We start from the raw sequence: 25239 nt of genomic DNA on the forward strand, positions 1-25239 counted from the left end.
CTTTTCATCGCACTCTCTCTGAGTTCCGTTTTTGACAGGTAACTAAGCGATTTCATGCTACTTCGGTTGAGCAGTACTACTGTGTAGTACTTACTTTTTCAGAGCTCCGGCCAACTACGGTTTAACGAGGTTTCACTGTACTCTTAGAGTTAGTGTGATTGCAGCCCCAATCCACTACTTATGTTCTTTTGGTGCCCTCTTCTTCTGCCACTGATGAGGCTTGCAACCCCTATTATTGATGTTGTCTTGGCACACAATGTGACCCTACCACACACAGTTGTCGAAATTGTCAATGCCATCATCATCATCAGCAGCAGCAGTAGCAGCAGCGGCGGCGGCGATGACACCTCGACTTATCTGTTCCTATGGAAGTTCGGACAGACGTCAGTGGGTACGAAATTGGAGTCGTCCTTGCCGAGCGCCAGCATGGTCATGACTGCGCCATAGCATATACCAGCCGCCTGCTCTCTGCCCCAGAGCACAATTGTTCAATTAGGGAACATCAATGCCTTGCCCTTCTTTGGGCCAGCTCCATATTTTGTCTGTACTTTTTTGGCTGTCCATTCACGGTAGTGACTGACCACCATGTGTTCTGCTGGCTTTCCTCGCTGAAAGATCCTACATGCCGTCTTGGACATTGGGCCTTGCACTTACAAGAGTACTCGTCTTTCCTTGTGCACAAGTCTGGCCAATTACTTAAGGAAGCGGACTGCCTGTTCCGATATCCTGTTGATCCACCTGAAAGCACCAGCCCTGACACCATTGCCTGTGTTCTTTCTATCACAGAGTTACTTCATTTTGATGATGAACAGCGGTGTGATCCGGCGTGATGTTCCGTCAACTGTCTCAACTCTCGGGGGCGTCTGACCTTACATAGTGGAACTTTTTACCGCCACAGTGCATACCCCAAACGCCCTGAGCACTTGTTGGTGGTACCCTCCCACATGCGTTCTACTGTCCTCCAGTAGCTTTACGAGCCCACAGCAGGCCATCTTGGTGTAACACGCTCTTATGGTCATGTGCGGCGGAATTTCTTTTGGCCTGGGCTTTATCACTCTGACAAAAGTGTTTTGGCAGCTGCGAACTGTGTCAGTGATGCAAGAGGCCACCAAAACTTCCCACTGGCCTTCTTCAGCCTGTTGATTCCCCAGTAGGGCTGTTCCCTACATCAGCATCATGGCACAAATGGGTCGCTGTCGTGACAGACTATGCCACGCGTTATGCTATTACGTGCGCATTTCCAACCAGCTGTGCTACTGATATTGCCGACTTCCTTCTCCATCATGTGATGTTGCATCACGGAGATCCTTGTCAGCTGCTCACTGATTGTGGTCCCTACTTCTTGCCCCGTGTCATTGATGACCTTGTCCGCTCATGTTCCACAAAACACAAGGTCACAACTGCCTATTGCCCTCAGACAAATGGTCTCACTCAATGACTGAATTGCACCATATCCGGCATGCTTTCCATGTGTGTATTTATTAAAATCTAGGTTGATAGTTTCTTTCAAATAATCATATACGAAACTTTAGGGTCAGCTCAGATTCAAGGATTTTAGGAAAATGATAGATATGGTGCATAGCTGGCACCATGTAGAAAAGGCATTGCAGCCGCTATTAGCCGCGCCAGTAGCCAACTGAAGTACACAAGCGACGTTGCTATTTTGACCTGTGTCGTATCGGCGTGCGGCATGGCCCATAGTGTGGCGTTATCGTATTGGCACCAAACAGGTGATGCCACTATAGTGCCGATTTCAAGTGAAAAGTTATGCTAGCCTCAGAGGTACCGTCACACGTACCTTTTTCTCTTTTTCTCAATACATTTTTGCATTGTCAGGGTGTATACCAACCGGGAAAAGCAGGCAGTCTCAGGAATTTTGAGTACCTTTAAAAAACTACAAGAAAACTCGGGGAACTTGTGCTTCTATCAGAGAAAACTAGCCGTAATTTTATTGAAAGGGAATGAAAGTCGCGGGAATGCTGGCTCGAGTAACAGACAGGAATCGTAACGTATCGGCTTTGACGCCCTGTCCTTGGCTGGAGGAGTTGCCAGTGTACAGTCAATGGCTGGCTTTCTGGACGCCCGATAATTCAGATGACTTCGCGGCACCACAACGTACCCATAGAGTCAATGTATGAGAACGTCTGAAATTTCGGACGCAAGAACCCTTCGCCGTCCGATTTTCGAGATTTCTTGCCTTGACCGCAAGTTCAAAACGGCACTAATCAAAGCCACCGTCACCGCCTGGAACTGGCACTTTCGCACGCAGTTCCGCTGGCAGCCGTAGCCACCACTGTGGTAACGCTAGGCCTAGCTGCTTCGACGTTCACTATTAAGCTCCTTACCATTCGGTGCCGGGTTTTTCATTGAAAGAATTCGCCGCTGTCAGCAATAGCACCGACTCTGCCTTTGAGGTCATCGCGATTTCAGGGCTTCAAAGCTCGGAAAGCACGGTGCGTTGGATAATGCCGGCTTCTGAAAGTCAGCTTCGCCTCAACACAGAAATGTTACGTGGTGAACCATATGCGAACATATTGCGGTGAAGCATAAGCGTGGGAAGGGTCAATTGTCACAGGACACAGTATGCAATGCATGCATCCCCCAGCTCATATCACAGTGCAAGCACTGATATGCCTAATAAGTGTACTGGCAGGCCTTGAGAACTTTTTCTTATGTGCGTGTGGCGATTTCAGCCCATAAGGGCAGTTAAAAGACTTGCATTCATTTTTTCGAACTGCCCAACTTTCAGTGGTTTTCGTGGTCCCTAGGTAGTCCAAAAAATCGGACGTTGACTAAGAGGATACATCAAATGGTCCATAGAGCGAACGCGCAGCAGTAGAAGGATGAGAACATAAAGGTCCTATGCATTGAGGAATGAACGAGAAAGGTAGCATGCCACCGCTTTTTTGAAGGAGATTGAGCTCAATAAACAAATTGTTGGCTGACGTGCAGGACAGGACATGAAGGAGGAGAAATTGAAAAAGAATCTATTCGCTATGATAAATTTCATGCTATAAACAACAACACTCAGTTTGGTTTCTTAGCAATTTATTTTCCTTCCTTTTTTTTCCAGCCCGCATGTCAGATGCTGTTGACATGCCGGCTAACACGCGGACGTTGACACGTGATTGTCAGACGGCCGGGTCACTGGCCTTGTGCACAGCACTCCTTTGTTCTCAATTCGAAACGCTAACATACCTTCGCTCATTGCCGCACCCACCCACCTTACACCCTCTCCCCTTTAGAACTCCACCTATGTATACTGTGGCAAAGAAAGCATATGTCGCCTTGAAGAACGCAAATCCACTTGTCGAGACGCTGGCTCCTGCTTTCACCTTGTTCTCGTTTTGTTCATTGTCTTGAATTTCCATCTCCCGTCTTCCCCGTGTTGTTACTGAATCTTGATTCTGGCAATTTATTCGTCTTTTATGAGATATATCTCATTAATAAAAATTTTATATCTGAAAAGTGCAATAATTCTGCCTTTTGTTTAAGTATTACATAAAATATTCTGGCGTAACCTACATAAAAACAATCTGGCGTAACCTAAGAAAAGTACCTATTTTTCCCGTGGTAAAGAAAGAGTTAAAACTGAAATTGGAGCCTGTTGAAGCTGAAACAGAACCAGTATTCCTTGATTCGACACACTGGAAATGTATTGTAGAAATTCATGGGATTGAAGAAAGCATATGGTATCTGTGGTAAACAATAATAATGATAAACAATAATGGGAGTGGACAGGAAGCACAATCACAATTAGTATGGTGGCACTACTGCTTTGTGACACTGGATGCCACCTGCCAGGCAAGTTGAGCACATTGCATGGTGTCACATTGTCGTGATAGTGAATAACTGCAGTGGCACAATGCAAGTCATGAAACGAACTTTATTTGCACAGGGTGAGCCTGTGCCCAGTACACTGATAGCAGTGAGCGCATTTGTCAGCCATAGAAAATATGATCTGTTGGTCAAGCATGTTGGCTTTCATACATGACTCATCGAAGGTTTCAGCATAATCGCTGGTGCCAGTGTACCTTTCAGAAATCACCACACAATTTGTGTTGTGTATACAATCTGGTTACACCCGCCGTGGTTGCTTAGTGGCTTTGGTGTAGCGCTGCTAAGTGTGAGGTAGCGGGATCAAATCCCAGCCACGGCGGCCACATTTCAATGGAGGTGAAATGCAAAAAAACCTGTGTGCTTAGATTTAGGTGCATATTAAAAAACCCCAAGTGGGTAAAATAATCCGGAGCCCACACTACAGTGTGCCTCATAATCAGATCTTAATTTTGGTGCATAAGACGGCACTACTTTTTTTAACAATCTGATTACACCAGGCTCAGTGACAATGGATAGAACCAGTGATAACATTGAAGAAACTTCCTACACAAAAATGCATGTCTTGTGCTGAGCGATAACATCATAACACTGATTGTCTTGTGAACTATGTTCTCCAATATCAAGCAATTTATATGTTTGCAAGTATGTTCTGTGTGCGGCATATGTTGTGACAGCAGCGCGAAAATGTGAGCTGCTGCCAGAACTTTGCAGCTTTAGGGAACAGAAAGCATTGGTTGGATTCTTTATCATAGCCTAACTGAATTACTGTCACCATCCTAACATTGTGTGTGCTAGCTCATTTGCGCAGCACCTATTAAAATATTCTGCGTGAATTAGTTAGTAGGTGCAAGCTGAAAGGGGCTAGTTTGTTGATGCTAATACTGTCCTGCTACGCCTAGTTCAGTAAATGCTTGACACACAGCACACTTGTGTAAGGTGCTGAACTATACTTTGATGATCACGTTCATAACTCCTTTGCAACATGTTTTCAAAGTGGTAGAGCACGTATTTGTCAGTGGATCATGCAGTGTAATGAATATGCATTCTATGGATCCGCAATTAGCCGATGGCTATGAATCTTAATCCGTCTATCACCTCTTATTTTATATTGCATTTTTCTGATGAAATAAACTTTCCATTTCATTCTATCACATGCCTAATAAGCAGGTTGTGGGTTCAGCTCCCATCTGTGATGTCCGCTGTAAATTTCCCTTCTCCTTATTGACCCTTAAATTTGAATAAAAAAGAACAGTTCATTCCTACAATGCTTTCCCTGGCTTTATTGACCGTTGGCTTCTTTACATTATGACAAGCCCTTGGTTCCCCTTATTCTTCTTGCCCACTTTTCAACATGGCTGGTCTTTCTCTTTGAATGAATGGGGGGGACCTTGGTGTGCAGGGATCTGAAGCCGGACAACATGCTCATCTCTGCCGAAGGGCATGTCAAGCTGACAGACTTTGGCCTCTCACAGGTGGAGCGGAAGCACAGTGAGTGCACACTTCTTATTGCGTGTCTGTCACTCATTCCTTTTAGGTTGAAGAAAGAAAGAAATACTTGCGTATCTTGTATGTCAAGTTAAAACATTCAAAAATAGTTTCACACTATCTCTCACGCTAGGATGAAACTCGTGAAATTTCTTGGTTAGACTGAAACAAGTGTCTTGTGTGATATATCTGTACATTTTTTACGGTTCTTTTTTTTTTTACTTGCAAGGCAAACCACCTCGCATCTTAAGAGAGCTTAGGCAGTCAGTATTGCAAGGATCTCTGTGTTAGTGTAGGCAGCCACACAAGTGCAACCTCGTTGCAAACCCTATGTTAAGAGCAATGTGATGAACCAACATTGTCCTTTCCATTTCTTTTACTTGTGCTTGCATCTGTACGTGCTAGATATACTGACACCAACATGCTTTTATTGGTCATTTACATGTGCCGTCAGAATCTAGTCTTCTCTCGTTTAAAGGGACACTAAAGGTAAATATTCAGTCAAGCTAAAGTCATAGATCAGTGCTCGAGAGCATCGATGATGTTAATATAATTGTGACCAGAGCTTTATTAATCTAGAAATTGAGGTAAATGCAGGACAGGTTTAGAGACTCCCCTGGGACATTCAAGTATTAGCCCAATGACAAAGGCGCTCCTCATTATAATTGTGTCAATAGCACTTAACCATTCTTAATAAAAAGATAATTGTTTTAAATTATAAGATAAAAGAAAATGCTACTTGTCTCTTTTTATTTTATATTTAGAAATAAAGAACTCAATGGCGTTACCCTTGGCAACGATGCAGGCGGCCAAAATGTTTCGTTTTCTCCTGTCTGCGCTGGCTGTGATTTCACATTTCAGTAATTTTGTTATCACATAGTGCTGTGCTGGTTTTGCTGACTCGCAAAACTCGCACAAACTGCAAGTAGCAGAGAATGCCACGTCTATGTGATGTCGCGGGATCCGCCGAACAGTCCAGGCTACTTGACTAAGAGCAGCTGCAGTGACCAATCCAACGCTCTATCTTAGCTTGGTTTCCCAATGACTCTGCATTTGCCTTTTGCACAGGAAGCCGTTGCATCATCAGTCAGATGTCATTTTACTCCCTTATGGCAGCAAAGAGCAGTGATGGCATATGCAACATCACCACTCCCTGCTCTGGGCCAAGCGATTTGAATCGCGCTAAAAGTATGCGAACCTTTCAGATGCAGTTTTCTCGTAAACTTTGTCTTTTCTTGGGACGAAACAAGCGCTTGCGAGGGTTCTAGAATGGTATCTTAACAGTCCACATCGACTTAGTATTTGCATTTGGTGTCCCTTTAAGCGCCTTGTGCCACTTTAAGATCTTGGAACTGCCAGGTCGCAGAATTGTGACAGTCGCCTAATACTGTCTGTTTGATGGCATAAATGTATTTGATGTCTGAAATCCTGGTCTGGCTGTTGGAGATGTTAGAGCGAGAAGGGTTTCGATATGATGTGCTGGAACAGAGCAGTGTGTCGTCCAGTGGCCATGATGGGGGACTTTATTGAGGTAATAGCCTTGGATGCTGGAGCACACCAGTTTACTGCAGCACCATCTTTTGCTGCAGCCTGTAGTCATTGATGGCAAAGGTCCTCTGGGATCAGCGTGACAGTTGCAGCAATCACAGAGGCTGTGTTCAACTAGCCTGATGTGTGTGGCAATCAAAGGTGATTGAAACCACAGTTACTGTTTGAACTGCAACTTCTGGTGTCGTCCTTGTACAGTATATATATATGTATATATAAGAAGCCCACAAACAAAGACACCAAGGATAACATAGGGAAAATTACTTTTACCTTATAACTGAAGAAATCATAAATTACTTAAAATGAAAATGGAGGAAAAACAACTTGCCACAGGTGGGGAACGATCCCACGTCTTCACATTATTTATTTATTTATTTATTTATTTATTTATTTATTTATTTCAGTACTCTCAGGGCCAGAGGCATTACAGAGAGGAGGGGCATACAAAATCGGCGGCAGATTTCTTAAATTTGTTGACGTCGGTGATGGCAGCCATGAAGGCAGGGAGGTGGTTCCAGTCATTTCCAGTTCGAGGAATAAATGAATTTATGCAAAGGCTAGTTCGGCATTGCGGTATTCCTACCTTGCAGTTGTGGTCAGTGCGGGAAGATATATAAGATGGAGAGAGGAGTAACTTATGTTTGAGAATAGGGTTGGTATAATAAATTCTGTGAAAAAGACACAAGCGAAAATATTTACGACGCAGAGAAAGAACGGGAAGACCAAGTGCAGATTTCATTGCAGATACGCTTGCTGTTCGGGAATAATTTGAAACAATAAAACGGGCGGCGCGGTTTTGAACAGATTCTAAAGCGTTAATTAAGGTTATCTGATTAGGATCCCAAATGGAGCAAGCATATTCTAGTTTAGGCCTGATTAACGTCCTATATAGATGAAGCTTAATGGTGCTGTTAGAAGCTATGAAATGCATGTGATGCTCATATATTGGCGGCGAGGAGTTACGAAGTCGCCATCTGTCAGAAACGCCTTGCTGGCGTAGTATGAGGGATCACGTGGCGTGCTCCTCATGGGCTTTGCTGTCAGCGCTCACTGAAAACACCACGCGCGAGCTCTCCCGGACATTCCTGTGAGTACTTTCGAAACGAGAGAAGTTTCTTAGTGTCTAAATAATAATCTTGGGCAAACTGAAAGCACACAATCGTTTACAGATGCTATCTCTTTACCGAATACGTACAGTGAACGCCACTGCACGCAGTCGCCGCGATGGAGTCTCCCGAACCGGCTTCTTGCGTGAAAAGTAGGTAAACGCTGAGAGCAAGCTATGTGAAATATGCTCTTATAGTGTTTCTATAACTAAATGGAGCGTAATATAATGAAGCCTCAATGCAGCGATTGCACAGATTCGCAGCGACCGACTGCGCGTCTCCATGTTTGTCCGCGCACTGTTTTGCTTTCGCCGCGTGCATGTTTTCGCACCGTGCATGTTTTCGCACCGTGCCATGAGCTTTAGGCCGCAGAATATGAGCATTTGAAAGTATACAAGCAACCATTGTTGCGTGGGCGCTACCAGAGCTAATGAAAAATAATTTCATTGTAGAGACTTCGACGCCTATGGGGACTATGATGTGCCATCGCGACGATTCATGACATGACCATATGCCATGATTTTTTTTAATGTGCTTCTTACCGCTCCCTTTCAACTCCAGTAAACTTGCCAGTATCTATAGCATCAACAGGTTCATAGACCGAACCGTCATCACATTAGTCGGGCAGCGGACTCGGGCGAGCGTCTCAGTGCGCGTTTTCCGAACTTCGCAGACCCGGCGCCGTAGCAAAAATTTTCCTCGCGGCTGTGCTTGCTGCATACTCGAGTTGTAGCCGATGACTGTTTGCCGGTTTTATGTTTCGCGAGCCAAGTTCCACGCAGTTTCTTGTCCTGCGGCTACGTGTGAATAAGGCTGATACCGGGCTCCGTTGCGTACGTCCGGCACTGCGGCACCGAGCAGTAGCCTACCATGTTGCGCGCCTTAAAAGGCAGCCACTACCTATTGTAGTGCTTTCAGGCGTTGTAACGGAGACACTCGAAGTGGGAAAATTGCGCCACTAAATGAGGACCGCAATGTACGAGGGAATTTAAACTCTCTTTTTCAGCTCGCTTCGACAATCCCGAAGCAGCCGACGCGGCCGCTATGTCCACGTGATCCCTAATAGCACGTCACGGCGACGGTGGCGCCAGCTTTTCCAGTGTTGGAGCTCGAGGCCAATACAAGGTGTGGCAAAAAAGTTACGAGACTGGCAATGCTGGGAGCAATCTGGCAGTGATGCAGGCGCCCCCTTTGCATAGTTTTGTGCATCAAACACTCCCAGATGCTCAGTGAACTTGCGACCTTAGAGAGTGTGAAAAGTGAGCTGGTTGCTACATCAAATATGCATCGGTCAGGTCAGATCATTTTATTTCCTTAAAGGCCTCTTTGTCAAGGGTGTTACCTAAGGGGAGGGGTACATCATACAACATGGAGGGGTACAAGAAACAACATAAGTGTACATTCAGGTACAGCACACATAAAAAAGAAAAAACATTTACAAGAAATTTTTACCGCTCAACAAGGCAGTGTAGTTATCATATGTGAAATTGAACCAAAAAACAAAGTGTGTAAGAATGTGAGGAGCAAGCAACAAATCACAAAGCATCAAAAATATCAATAAAACACACTTAAGAAAACACAACATTTTTAACAGCACGTCACAGTAGTGTAAATTATTTCCTTAAATTTGGCTGTGTCAGTTTCCATGGCTCATAGGGTAAATCACTCCAATCGATGATACTGCGTGGTATGATGGATTGAGCGAAAGTTGATGACCGGCACAAAATGCATTTCACTTTGTTAGGGTGATCGCTGCGAGGAAAGATAATTGGCGTTGACTGAAAAAAAATCATCTCGATGTGAGGAGTGGTGGAAAATTTTATGAAATAGTGATAAGCTAGAGTGTTTGTGACGAAGGCTCAAAGATTGCAAATCAGCACGTTTCTTTAATGATGTAACGCTGGTGAATGTTGAATAATCTGAAAAAATAAATCGAGCAGCACGGTTCTGCAGGGCTTCAAGGTTAGAAGCTAGGTATACCTGATGGGGATCCCAAATTGCCGCAGCATATTCAATTTTCGTGCGAATGATTGATTGTGATATATGCCTGTTTTCGTACGAGTGGTGGCGCTTGCTTGAGGGTTCGTTTAAGTAATCCAAGAGTGCGGTTAGCAGCTGCCAGGGTTAAATTAATATGCAGATGCCACATTAGGTGAGACTGGAAAGGAAGGCCAAGATATTTGTAGGAAGTGGAAGACTCAATCATGCTGTTATTAATGAAGTAAGTGCTTTCAATTCGAGACTTTCGGCCGTTCAATGTCATTAACTTGGTTTTAGAGATATTAAGCGACATTAGCCATTTGGAGCACCATAAGGTAATTGCATCAAGGTCAGATTGCAAGCATTGGTGATCGATATCACAGGAAATTGTGCGGTAAACTACAACAGCATCGGCAAAGAGACGAACCCGGGACATTACGCAAGAAGGAAGATCTTTAATATAGATTAAGAAAAGTAAAGGACCTAGCACGCTGCTCTGGGGGACGCCGAAAGTAACGTGGGCAAAAGAAGAATCGTAGTTGTTAGCGGAAGTAAACTGGAGCCTGGGAGTAAGAAAAGCTTTAACCCACGAGAGGACGTTTGGGTCAATGTTTAGGCATGCAAGTTTGAGAAGTAGTCTGTGGTGTGGAACGCGATGGAAAGCTTTAGATAAATCAAGGAAAACTTCATCTACTTGTAAGCCCGTGTCAACGGGCGAGTGTAGGTCATGAACAAACCCTGCAAGTTGTGTTTCACAAGAGTAGCCCTTTAGGAAACCGTGCTGATAATGTTATACGATGTTGTGCCTTTCTAAGTATTTGGCAATTTGGGAGTGAATGACGTGTTCCATGACCTTGCATATGGTACTTGTTAGCGAAATAGGTCTGTAGTCAAAGTGCAAAGGGCCGTCAGAATACTACAGATGCTGTGGGGTGTATTTTTCAGTACAGTGTTATTGATACCATTATGATCACATGCAGAAGAAATTTTCAGTTTACTTAAAATGGAAAATATGCCCGCTTTGGTTACATCGATTTCTGGCATATCAATGTCAGATATACAATCCTTCATAGGGACGGTAATAATATCCTCGCAGGTAAAGACAGCCGTGAATGTCTTATTTAGAAATTCTGCACATTGTGATACTGGAAGTGAAGTGTTGTTCTGATCATGAAGATTGATATCAGGATGTTGTCTCGGATTCACGATGTGCCAGAATCTTCTAGGGTTATTTTTAAGCATAGATGTTAGGTTATGGCAAAAGAAATGACTGCGTGTGGATTTAAATGATGATTGGTATTCTTTATCGCAGGCTTTGTAATGCAGCCAAGAAACCAAAGTAACGTTTTTATCGGCCCGCTTGTACAGTCGCGTGTTTTTATTGTTTAAATAAGCTACTGCCTGAACCAGGGAGCAGTACGGTTGCATTTTATTGTAATGGTAGGCATAAATTTTTCTATTAGTTCTTTGAGGAAGTTTTTAAACAGAAGCGAATTTTCTTCTACCGTGAATGATAGGTGCCTGTCAAAAAGGTGCTCTGAAAATCTCAATAATTTGGAATTCATACTAGCAAAGTTGGCTCTGTTGTAGCATCTGATTTTTTTGTTGGTGGCTTCTCGTGTGTTAAACGGGCGTGTGAGGTTGCCGGTAATAATAACGTGGTTAGAAAGACCATCTAAGTGGGTGATATCAGAGCAAAGGTCAGGGTTGTTTGTAAGGATCAGGTCGATAATATTTGCCGAGGTTGCAGAGGGCCGCATTGGTTGATCTACTACTTGTGTTAGCAAGTGGCCTAAGCAAGTGTTAACAAATTCGTTTGCTTCGGTATCTTTGCACACATCTGTAAGCATTGACCAGTCTACTGAAGGAAAGTTGAAGTCGGCAAAAATAATTAATACCGAGTTGGCAAATCGGATTACCGCATCATCCAAAACTCTGCAAAATTCGCTCGCAAACGTGCACGTCATATCAGGAGGGTGATAAAATACACAGATAACAAAAGAGGCCAGGCCACACTTGAGCGAAACTAACACGCATTAAAGAAAGGAATTAACAGCAACGGGAATGGCCACTACATCATTTTTTTATGGCAATAAGAACACTGCCTCCCTTTCGATGAAGCCTGTCAGTACGGAAAAAATTAAATTCTGTACTGCTGACCAAGAATACAGTTGTCAGGAACAGTATCATTCAACCAGGTTTTGGTAAGAGCCACTATGGAACCTGAACAGGAATCTATCATTAAGATAGTGGGACAGTTTTGGGGAGAATACTTCGTATATTTGTGTACAAAAAGCCAACATCACTTGAGGCCAATGGCGCGTTGTGTAAAGAAGGTACTAATGTGGTGGCGGGAAAGCATGTATTCGTGCGACATTCGGTCTGGTATTTAAAGCAGTTACATTTTCTGTGCCCCGTTCTTTGGTGTTAAGACGAACTGCGCAGTTGTCCGAGTCCCACACGTACACATCTTTATTGATAAAGAGCTTAGTGAAAATGAACTTAGTGTGATCACCTTCTTTCTTAATACATTTAGCAAACTGTAAGAGATTTTGGCGTTTTTCACGAACAGGGGCTGAGTAATCTGGAGATACTAAATGTCGTGTTCTTTAACTTTATGCCCATGTTTAAAACAGATCCAACCTTTCTCATTAAAAAACTTTGCTACACGTGGTCATTTATTATCTGCCGAAAATGCGCCTAGTCTGTGTGCTCTCACAATGGTGTTCACAGTTAGTTCGAGCTTATTGGAGCAAAATTCACGCACAAGTTTTTCAGATTGCTGCCACGTTTCTGCTTCTTCAGTATCGTCAATTCCAAAGAACCGAACATTGGCATGGCGTGAGTGGTTCTCTAAATCAACAATTTTGTCTTGCATGGCCAAAAAGGTTTTTTCGTAAGACTGGGGAACCTGTGCACAAGCTCCCACACCAGCCTGTGACTCAAACGCAAGAACTCACTTTTTAAGTCTTTCCACTTCATTTGGCACGGTAATCTGCATGGTCAAAACTTTGTTGACAGAATGCAAAAGGTGTGTGTGGCTTGATTCAATGTGGATAACTGCATCAAACACCAAGTTCAATTTCTCTTCTGGCGCTTTGGTCATTGGACCCAGGTTTTCCTCAATATCCCCACTAAGCAATAACATGCTCCAGATACACAGCACTGCTTCACGAGCACGTTTCAAATAACCAGGGGGCCACGACACTGCTATCAAGCATACATCATCACTCCAAAAGTTGCACGACGTGCAATAACTAACCTGAAGATACATAATTGATGAGTGCGCTGATACTGCAGCAGTGCCACAGCCCATTGCGCCGAGCAAGTGAGCGGGCTATTAAAGTGGTATGCCAAGTGATTTGGTGCCGGGTTGCCAGACAATGGGCGAAGGAAAGGCTATTCCTGGCGGTGAAGCACATGGAGCGTCCAAGGAAAGGCTGGACAGTGCCTGGATTCAGTCCATGTAGCATATGTTGTCCAGGGGAGGCCCCAGATTAACCGTTGAAGCTGAGTGGGAAGGCGGATGACCCAGGATAGCCAGCATCAGCACCTGAAAGCACATAATCGATGAGTGCGCTGAAACGGCAGCAGTGCCGCAGCCCCCTGTCTCCTATTCTCTTTTTTCTGGCTGTTGCTTGTTTCTCCTAGGGATTGTGTTACAGTCTTCGACACAACGCCTCAACACAAGTCCGACATTGTGCGCATTATGTCATGAAAGCCCCCCCTTTGGATAGATGCAAAACTTTAATAAGGTCCTGAGGTACGCGACTCAGCGCGCTGCGGGCCGCACCCACGTTGGAACAGTCAGGCCTTGCCCGACCGCCGCATCGTGGGCCCTCTGGACAGCCCATAGTTGCGCCCCGATGCTCTTGATAGCGGAGAGCCACTTGTCCACATTTATTTCTTCTGTGCCTCGTAACGAGGGGCAACGCCAGAGCATATGGTCTAGGCTAGCGATGTCATTGCAGTGCCTGCAAGAACTAGTGGCATAGGTGTCGGGATAAATTTTGTGGAATAAAGCCGGGCTGGGATATGAGCCTGTTTGCAATAATCTGAGGGTCAATGCCTGCGCTCTATTTAACTTCTTGTGTGGAAGGGGAAAGTCTCTCCTGCCGAGATAAAAGTGCTGCGCAATTTCGTTGTATGTGGTCGGTTGATCTCTGTTCTTCACCACTGCGGGCCGGCGTTGGAGTTCTCCATGGTCGCGGAAAGCGAGACCTCGCGCCTTGGAGTGGGCCAGCTCGTTGTGGTTTGTGCAGAAAAAAGTTTTTTCGTCACCTGAGGCCACCACAGCAAGAACTGCCGGACCATTCTTTAATAAATTTTCTTCTTCTTCTTTGCTAAAAAAAAAAAGACTCCTGGTACACACATGCGTGAGAGAAGAAAAAACGTACACATGCGCCAGAGAAGAAAGAACAAGGGTGTTCAGAGTTCAAGCAGATCCCCAATGTCCACAGAGGATAACTGCTCTGATCTGAGTACATGCATTTATAATGAAGTACTATCACACTGGCTCCTGTAGTCGGCACCAACATTTGCAGATTCTTTGATGTGTTCCACACAGAAGGAGTATTTCTGCAAGACTAAGCTCTAATGAAGTACCTTCCTAGCCTGCGAAAGATATTGCAACGGCTGGTGGTCCCTCTGCGCAACGACGTGGTGTGGTGACTCTTGTCTAGCTCATTTGAGATATTAATCGCCTCAATTCCCTTGCTCTGTTCAATTTCAAAACTCGGAAGCGGTGTTTCGCTCTCTGCCTCTTCGACGACGACAAATGCTGAAGCTTGACAAGGTAGGATAGAGCGTGCCTCGTACTGTTTTAACATATTTATGTGGAAGTGCTTCTTACAATGGCCTAAGTCCACTCAATAATCATACTCATTCTTCTTTCCAGTCACCAGGAATGGTCCCTTCCATTGCATAAGCAATTGGTTATTTGTTGGGAGCACGATCAACGCTCGATCTACGACCATCAGTTGCTGGCACTTGGAACCCCTGTCAAAATATTTCTTTTGAGTCTTTTGAGCTTGCAGCAAGTTTGGTGTGCTAGATCCAAGGTTCGTTTGAGATGCTGCCTAAGATCAACAATGTAATGTAGTCTTGATCTCGTCAACAAGGTGTTTAGTCTAAAGCTCCTTTAGAACAGCCAGTGGTCCCCGCACGTGCCTTCCATACATCGTTAAAACAGACGTTTGGGCAAGTTGGTAAGACATATTTGAAACAGAACAGTGCGGTTTTCACGGGGACAAGCAGGGAAAAACGACATGGACGAGCGCTGCTGGCATGGACAGCGCTGGTCCATGTCGTTTCTCCCCGCTTGTCCCCGTGAAAACCGCGCTGTACTGTTTCAAATATGTCCATACATCAATTCGAACGGCGAAAAGCCCAGGCTTGTTTGAGGTACTTCTCTGTAGGTAAAGAGAAGTGGTGCAAGGAAACAATCCCAGGACTTAGGCTGTTCCTGGCGTGACTTGCACAGCATCTGCTTGAGTGTACCATTAAAGCTTTCTATATAGTTGCATATAGGATGGTACGGCATAGAACTCAAGCACTTCATTGCCAGCAATTCATTCAGTTCTCTCAAGAAGTTCGACCTTAAACAAGATGCCTGGTCGCATAATATCTTTTGAGGAAAGTCACTCTGAGAGAGCATCTCCACCAATCCTTCTGCTACGGTGGCTGCATTGATGGGAGGTAGGGGCACAGCATCCGGATATCTTGTGGGAAAATCCACCAGCGTCAATATATATGTTTCCTTTGTTTGAACTAGGAGACAGATGGCCAATAATGTCGACGGCCACTCGCTCGAAAGGAGTACCCAATGGGGCTTTGGCAAATATTCCTGTAGGAGAAGTCCTTTGGCAAACATAGCATAGCGTAACATAGCACAGCATAACAAACATAGCGTATGTATCGGCGGACTTTTTCTTGCACTCCGGGCGAGTAAAAAGAGGCGAGTACTCTGTCCGCCATCTTTTTGATGCTTTGGTGTCCTGACGTTGAGTTTTCTTGTGCCAGAAATAACACCTAGGGTCTCAGACACTTCGGTACCACGGCTTGCTGCACTGATTTACCTGGGCAAAACTGATAACTCCTATACAAGACACCCTTGTTGTAAAAGAACATATGGGTTGTGTTTTTTCCTTCAAACACTTTCTTCCCATCTTTTGCTTTACACCTATCTAGAGATTTGTCCTTTTCTTGTTCGGCACAGAAAGTGGGTTTTAACACTTGTGAAGAATGGAGACCTACTTTTCGGTTTACGCTTGCTTCCGTAGCCCCAACAGAAGGAGCCGCCACCTAGGCATATTTTTCTTGTCGACATATTCGTTCTGGTCTCGGGATATCAAGGGACCTGAAGGTGTTTTCCGTAGGCCATTCGGACGCATTAGTTGACAAGAACTGGGAACGTTCCCTATGATAACATCGTACAAGCAGTTTTCCAAGCACTTATCTACCACAGTACCTGAAAAATATGGCGAACGAATTTGCACTTGAGCTTCTGGGACCTCGATGCTCCGGCCATCCACCAGTAACATTATTGCCATGGAACCCGTGAAAGCAGTATCGGGTATGAGAGCACGGCGCACCACGATGGTGTTGCTGCCAGTATCTCACAATATGGACACTACTTGGCCGTAGAGTTCACCATTACTGTACGGGCATACCGTTGACATTTAAGGGCAGGCTTTTTCCATCTCTGTCTGCGTTACTGTGGAGAGCACACAAGACCTCTTGCTTTTCTTCCTCATTTTCCAGCGACATACAGCAGGCTGAAGTCGAACTTGCGGCGCCTTTCTTCATCCTGCAGTCCCGTGTGTCACATCCTGGCCATTGGCAATAGTCGCAGTAAGGCTTCCTCGAATTGACCTGACAGTCAGAAGGCGTGTGTGCACTTTTATTACAGAGGAAGCACTTGATTGGATTTCTTTCTATGCGCGTTTTGTCCTCCTTTACTGTACTATTTACCGTTTCCTCCTTAAATGTGTGCAAATTGTCTTGCCGCTGCACTTCCAAGAAATGATCAGGGGTTTCTGTGATTGACTCCACTGTTCTGCAACTTCTTTCACGCAACAGCATTAATCGGCTGTGGCAGTTATTCATGAATGGCCCTGGAACAACTAAGTCGCGGACCGCATCGACAGACTTTCCTGCATTGGAGGGTTCAACCTACCGGTCAAATAAACTAAATAGTCTAGCAGCGTACTGCTTACCAGTCTCTCCATCTTGAGGCTTGCTGTGGTTTCGTGGTAACCATCGTGGTACCACGTTTCGTGGTAACCATCCGGCCTAAACCTGAAACGTTGTAGCAATTCTAGTTTGGTCTTGTCATAATCGAGAGAGTCTTCCGGAGACAGCCGACCAAACACTGTCAACGCTTCACCATCGAGACATAAAATAGACTGAGAGCTGTAGCCCATTTCTCATTTGGCCAAACCTGTGCGGTGGCTACTCGTTCAAACCACTTCAGATATGTGTCTAAGTCATAACGGGTTTCGTTGAACAGAGGGCTCATGTTGTGTGGCTTTACGCAAACTGAGGATTCTGCATAGTTACTTGCAAGCAACTGAAAAATATTTGCATGGTGCTCTGCTCCACCCATCTCCACTAGCCTTATGTGGAACTGCAGAATCTTTTCCTCACGCTCTAGACAATTCTTTGCCGCCTCGTGTTCTGCTACACATTCCTCACAGACCCTTCTCTGCTCCTCCTTAATCCACTCTTTCATTTCTGGACCGACAAGACCTATGCATTCAGCTAGCACTCTAAGCTCATAGGTACTCATTTTATAATTACTTGAAGCGCACTGTATCGCAACCGGTTTTGTCTTGTTGCTGATGCCAATTTGTAATGTCAGGTTCTTACGAGGATATTGTGCACGCAAGGGCAACTTTGGTGCAAATATTAAACAGAGCCGTTTGCAGATGCAATGCAATCTTTTCTCACTGCACTCTCATAAGATTGAATAAGCTATATTTACGGCACGTGCAGGAGCACTCAGAATAAAACATGGTTGCAACTGGCAAGAATCAACAGGCCGGGCACGACCACAGCTATAGAGTAACTCTGCACATTTCACTGCTTCGCCCATTAACGACGTGGTAAGTCAAAGTCACAATGATCATATAAATGTTAGTTCACTGAGAGAAATTGCATTGGCCCAGATGTCAGGGTCATTGCCGAGGATGAGGCCATGGATGAAGCACAGGGTCCCTTGTCGCCACTGGCCTCAACGCGACGCTTGGTAGTCGTGGCCAGCACGGTCGATGAACGGGTCCGAGCTGTGTTCGCCGGAAGACCTGAGTAGGTGCTCAGTAGGCCAGGTGCTCAATCAGCACTGAGGAATGATTGGCACACGGGTCATAGCTGAACTCTTGGGGAAGCGTTGGTCAGGCCAGGGCGCAGGAACAGCATTCAGCAATGGTCTTTAGGGCCAAGGTTGTGCGGCAGGCCTGGGTCCTCTTACCTGACCGGCCATTCGGCTCCATCCACCAGGCTCAGCTCGAATGCGGACCATCGTCCGTGGACATCGCCGGAACAGTCCAGTCCCTTGGAAAAGCAGGGCTTCCTCCTGGATCTGCCTAGGCTCGCTTTTCTTTTCCCCGCTCCACGAACTGGCACCGCCTCCTTGTCACCGGTCCTCCAAGCCCCGCAGCGCATGCTCTCCCGCCGCGTGATTTTTTTTCCTCCTTCTCCCTCTTCAGCTTTCTGCCACCTGTCTGCTATTTTCTTTTTCCTGGCTGTTGCTTGTTTCTCCCAGGGATTGTGTTGCAGTTGTCGACACGTCTCAACACAAGTCCGACGTCCAGCACATTATATCACAGGCCCTTAACGAAATCCATGCTGTGCAGGTGAAAGAAATGGTTGGTGTGTAAATGGTCCAGGGTGAGTGAATAAATGACGTGTTCCATTATCTTACAAGAAATCCTCATTAAGGAGATGTGGCAATGTGGTGATAAGTGGGTTATTCCTGTTGCCTGCTTTGTAAATAGGAATGACCTTTCTCATTTTTCAGTCATGAGGGATGCAGCTAGCTGGAAGTGATATAGCAAACACAAGATAAAATAATGCAGCTGATATATCTTTAGTATTTTTTAGCAGTTTCGAATTAATACCATTGATACCAGTGGAGGACGAGAGTTCGAGGTTATCAATTGCATTAAAGATACCATCTGCACAGAATGTTATGCCCAGCATTACAGGTATGTACTATGTTGCTAGACAATAATGGTAGAGGAGCACTAGTATCTTTAGTAATAACTGAGGCGAAGGCATTGTTGAAAGAAATGGCACAGTTGGTATCATTCGTAACATCTCTCAAATCGTCAGCAAGAGTTGTGACGCGAGCTTGAGTGGGGTTTATTACTTCCCAGAATTTCTTGGGGTTTTCTCTTGAGTATTTTGGTAAGTCGCTGTTAAAAAAGTATGCTTGGCACTGTGAACAGCAGATAAGTAAATTTTTTCGCAGAATAATACTTTTCCCAAGTATTAGCATTCGAACTTTGCTTAGCAGCTTGAAAAAGTATTTTTCTTATTTTCTAGTCGCTTTAGATGGTTAGGAAACCGCGGGTTCTGATGATTTGCATAGAATAAAATTTTTGGTATGTTCGTCTGCTAATTAATAATTTTACTTTTAAACACCATGCAATTATTGTGAATGGATCGTTCATAAACTCAAGATTTAAAATTTGGTAGAAAGGCAGTCATTTCATCATTAATGGCTTCGAAGTTTCCTTTTTTGTACAGACTGATAGTTTATTTATATTGACATATGTACTCATTTATCTTTTCCGGGTGACCATTTGTCACTGCCTAACAAATGTTATCGCTCAGCACAGAACGCGCCAGCATGTTTTGGAAGTTTCTGGAATATTAGCGGGTCCCAGCGATTACTCTGGAACATTCGACGACTGATGTATAAAAGCCGACGCGCTTGACTCCCTGATCAGATTTTCGATGATCGCCGACTCTGTTCGCCACTATCGTTGTGCTTTAAGTGTAGCCTGTTTTGTGGGCACCGGTTCGCCCAATAAGAGTTAGTTTTGTCTTTCAGAGTATTGCTACTGTGTTCTTTGACGTCACTGCCACGTGACATCTGGCGGAGGTGCTAGTGCGTTCATGTACCGAACACCTCCGCAAAGCCGCGATCCAAGCCTGAAACCCGAAGACAACACCAACGTCGCCAAGGACCAGCGAGCAAGCCGTAGGCAGCAAGGATTGTGACCGGAATATGGACCTCTTCCCGAGAAGACCAGAGGGATCAAGCCCAAGTCACAAACCCCGATGGCTGCCCCAGTGTTCCCCATTCTGTCGCAACAACGTCGGGACCCACCAACCTTTCATGGATCATTGTCTGAAGATCCAGAAACCTGGCTCGAGACATATGAAAGAATCACGACTTTCAACAACTGAGACTCCGACGACAAGCTGCGGCATGTATACTTCGCCTTAGAACACGCCGCCAGGACATGGTTTGAGAACCGGGAGTCGACCCTGACAACGTGGGACCTGTTCTGTAGCGCCTTCCTGCGGACCTTCACGAGTGTCGCATGTAAGGAAAGGGCTAAAGCTATGCTCAAAGCCCAAGTACAACTACCAAACGAAAACAGCGATCTTCACTGAAGAGATGACGTGCCTGTTCCTCCACGCCGACCCCGAAATGTCCGAGGACATAAAGCTTCGCCTACTCATGCGTGGTGTTAAGCGGAAGCTTTTCATCGGAATGGTACGAAGCCCACCGAAGACTGTCAACGAGTTTCTTCTCGAGGCCACCAGCATCGAAAAGACATTCGAGATACGGAACCGTCAATTCAATCACGAGATGAAACCACAATCACCGCAACCGCAGCCAGAAGTGATGACCTATGCCGCTGTAGCCTGCCTTTGAGGTCCCCCCTCCGCGACCACCCAAGAGCCCTGTAATGCCGCAATTCGGTCGTCCACCGCCGCCGCCGCCAGCATGCTCACCCGTTGCCCAGCGCAGCTACACGAGGAAGACGGACATTTGGCGAGCCCCAGACCACCGCCCACTCTACTATCACTGCAAAGAAGCCGGCCATGTGTGCCGCCAATGCCCATACTGCGATTTGCAACTGAGAGGGTTCGCCGTCAACATGCCGCGCCCACAGCTTGCAGAGCGCCCACGTGGCATCGCTTACTACCTCGTCGCTACTCAGTGGAGTCGTCGACGACCCTCCTGTTAGCCATCACCAAGCCCCTACCTGTCGCCGCCGCGCCGACCATACACTGGCCCAGCCCGCGGCCGCTGTGCGAGCCCATATCCGGAAACATAAAAGCAGCAACCGATGGAGGTGCGGTTGCTGTTTGTCGAACTGATGAAGATCCTCCGCTGGTGATGAAGACGCCGAAGAAACTATCTCGACGACATAACAATGAAATACTGCCGTCCCGACGAAGTCTGGCAGCAAAGAATACGCCTACGAAAAATGACCTGGCGACGCCACGTACCAGCCACAGGTCAACTTGTGCAGCCCCGATCGGATGCCAAGACCTAACTGTAACGCAAGACAAAGAACCACCAACCTCGACGTGTTTCTCGATGGCCACGCAGTCACCGCCTTAGTGGACACAGGGGCCGATTACTCCGTCATAAGTGGACACATCGCCGCCAAGTTGAAGAAAGTTAAGACTGCATAGAAAGGCCCTCAAATTCAGACAGCTGGAGGACTCCTCATAACGCCGATTAGAATCTGCACGGCAAGAATTACCGTTCATGACCGGACTTCAACAGTTTCACGAGACATCATTCTCGGCATGGACTTCCTGAACCAACACGGCGCAGTCATCGACCTGAAGTTGAAATCGATAATGCTGTCGGAAGATCAAGCGATACCGCCGGAGAGCTCTCGTAGTCACCACGCCTTGAGTGTGCTCGAAAGTCAAGTCACCATCCCACCTCGCTCCAGCATTATTATTTCTGTCGGCACCGAAACACCCGCTGACGTCGAAGGCGTCAGCGAGGGCGACTAACGTCTACTGCTCGACCGGGAAATTTGCATTGCAAGAGGGATCGGATCGCTCGACTCCACGGAGGGAAAGTGGAAGTGATGCTAACCAACTTCAGCCAAGAGTTCAAGCAAATCAGCAAGGGCAGGACAATCGCATACATCGAGGAAATTGTGGAAACCAGCAATGCCTTTGTCCTCTCGGATTCTGCCGCATCTACTCCGACGACCATTGTTCCTGAACCAGACTTCAACATAAATCCAAGTCTCCCCATGAGTAAGCAGCAATAGCTCGGAAGTCTTCTCTGACGATACAAAGGCTGCTTTTCGACGTCATCGAGGATTCGACAAACACCAGTCGCGAAGCATCGCATAATAACCAAAGAGTGCGCTCGACCACTCTGCCAGTGCCATTAAGAAGTTTCGACGCGAGAATGTGAAGCTATTAGTCAACAAGTCGACGAAATGCTGCGCGACATCATACAGCCGTCGAAAAGCCCGTGGGCACGTCCTGTAGTGCTGTGAAGAAAAAGACAGAACCCTTCGTTTCTGCGTCGATTATCGTTGACTGAAAAAGATCATGAAGAAGGACGTATACCCCCTTCCACGGATAGACGACGCATTGGATCGGCTCTGCAATGCTAAAAACTTCTCATCGATGGACCTCAAGTCTGGCTACTGGTAAATAGAAGTCAACGAGAGAGATCGCGAAAAGACCGCCTTCATCACGCCAGACGGCCTCTGTGAGTTCAAGGTCATACCATTCGGACTGTGCTCGGCACCTGCAATGTTTCAGCGTGTCATGGACGCGGTGTTAGCAGGACTGAAGCGGCAGACCTGTCTTGTTTACTTGAATGACGTTTTTGTCTTCGCCGGAAATTTCGACGATCACCTTAGGTGGTTTCCGACAGTATTAAACTCAATCAAGTCATCAGGGCTCACTCTGAAGCCAGAAAAGGCCCGCTTCGCATAATGAGCTTCTGTTTCTAGGGCACGTCATCAGCAAATCTGGAGTCTGCCCCGACCCGCAGAAGACAGCTGCCATCGCAAATTTCCCACCCATCGACAAGAAGGCAGTGCGCAGATTCCTTGGCATGTGTGCCTACTCTATGCGCTTTGTCAAGGAGTTTTCACGCATCGCTGAGCCGCTTACACATATAACCGAATGTGATGTCGTGTTCAACTGGGAAACGCCGCAGGCCAATGCATTTCAAGAACTCAAATGACGCATGCAGTCGCCACCAGTACTTGCGCACTTCGACGAAGACGCCGATACCAAAATCCACACTGACGCCAGTGGCCTAGGCCTCGGTGCCGTCCTAGTCCAGAGAAAAGACGGACATGAACACGTGATAGCTTACACTAGCCGGTCGTTGTCAAAAGCGGTAGGCAATTATTCTACAACCGAAAAAGAATGCCTCGCCATCGTTTGGGCTACAGCGAAATTTCGCCCTTGCCTATATGGCAGGCCATTCAAAGTCGTCAGTGACCGTCACGCGTTGTGTTGGCTAGCTAATATAAAGGACCCTTCAGGATGGCTGGCGTGGTGGAGCCTCAGACTGCAAGAATATGACGTCACGGTAATCTACAAGTCCAAACGAAAACACTCTGACGCCGATGGCCTATACGCGCATCCATCGATCCCCCGCCGCAAGATGACGAGGATGACGATGCCTTCCTTGGAATAAGTGTGAAAGACTTCAGTAAACAGCAACGAGCAGACGCGGAGCTAAAAGGCCTCATCGAGTATTTGGAAGGGAAACCCGACACTGTCCCTAGGGCATTTTAGCACGGATTGTCTTCATTCATGCTACAAAACAACCTGCTAGTGAAGAAGAACTTCTCACCAGTCTGCGCCTACTACCTTCTTATTGTTCCGTCAGAGCTGCATCCAGAAATACTGCACACTCTACGTGACGATCTGACTGCTGGACACCTTGAATTCTCCCGGACGCTGTCAAGGATACAAGAAAGGTATTACTGGCTGTGTCTGCTCGCCGACGTCGCCCGTTACATCAAGACATGCTGAGACTGTCAGCGATGCAAGACACCACCAACAAGGCTATGGGGACTACTACAGTCAGTCGAACCTCCTTGCCGACCATTTCAGCAGATTGGAATGGACTTGTTTGGACTGTTTCCGACGTCAACATCCGGAAATAAGTGGATCATCGTGGCAACGGACTATCTCACCCGCTTCGCTGAAACTAAAGCTCTACAGAAAGGCAGCGCAGCCGAAGTGGCGAAATTTTTCGGCGAGAACATCCTGCTGCGACATGGTGCTCCAGAAGTCGTCATCACCGACAGAAGAACGGCTTTTACAGCAGAGCTCACGCAAGCCATTCTGCAATACAGCCAGACAAGTCACAGGAGGACAACTATCTACCAAACACAGACGAATGATCTTAGGGAGCGCCTGAATAGGACCCTCACCGGCATGCTAGCAATGTACGTCGACATCAAACACAAGACCTGGGATGCCGTCCTGCTGTTCGTAACCTTCGCTTACAACACGGTGGGGCAAGTAACAACACAGATCACGCCGTTCAAGCTGGTTTATGGCAGGAACCCGACGACGACGCTCGATGCCATGCTGCCGCACGTCACTGACGAAGAGAATCTTGATGTTACCACCTATCTCCAGCGCACCGAAGAAACCCGACAGCTCACCCACCTATGGATCAAGAACCATCAGCGCACCGACAGCTAACACTACAACCTCCGACGATGCTACGTCAAATACCAGCCTGGCAACCGTATTTGGGTTTGGACCTCGATATGCCGATGAGGACTCAGTGAGAAACTATTGCGACGCTATTTCGGACTCTACAAGCTCATCCTACGTATTGGAGCACTGGACCATGAGGCCGTGTTGGATGGCATTTCGCATTGACAGCGGCGCCGCGCTCAATCTGAAGTGGTCCATGTGCGTCTTAAGCCCTTTTACACTCGCTGATGAGCTTCGAGATTTGTTAATTCTTTGCTACGGGTGTTTTTGTTTATTACTTTCGTTTGTTTGCAGCATCGGGTCAGTGCTTTTTTTAAGAGGGGGGTATTGACACGTGTACTTGTTTATCTTTTCCGGGTGACCTCTTGTCACCGCCTAACAAATGTTAACGCACAGCGCAGGACATGCCTGCATGTATCGGAAGTTTCTGGAATATTATCAATTGTTCTATCCGCTGTCTGTGACCGAACCTTGTGTAATATGATTGCATGTATGCGGGACACGAATAATGTAGAACTTTGTGGAATACATGTGGGTCCCAGCGATTACGCTGGAACATTCGACGAATGATGTATAAAAGATG

The 25239-nt window shown here is 46.2% G+C and overlaps 1 protein-coding gene across 11 annotated transcripts in view; it reads left to right on the top strand.

Annotated features, from left to right (window-relative positions):
• gwl (serine/threonine-protein kinase greatwall) overlaps positions 1-25239 on the top strand; it is a 472763-nt gene that overhangs the window by 122422 nt on the left and 325102 nt on the right. For all 11 annotated transcript variants that reach the window (XM_065444899.1, XM_065444896.1, XM_065444897.2 and 8 more), the window contains one exon: positions 5240-5328. In XM_065444899.1, the coding sequence (XP_065300971.1) occupies positions 5240-5328 (89 nt within the window). The remainder of the gene's footprint in view (positions 1-5239; positions 5329-25239) is intronic.

Source organism: Dermacentor albipictus, chromosome 1 (genome assembly GCF_038994185.2).
Source record: "Dermacentor albipictus isolate Rhodes 1998 colony chromosome 1, USDA_Dalb.pri_finalv2, whole genome shotgun sequence".
Lineage (NCBI taxonomy): Eukaryota > Metazoa > Arthropoda > Arachnida > Ixodida > Ixodidae > Dermacentor > Dermacentor albipictus.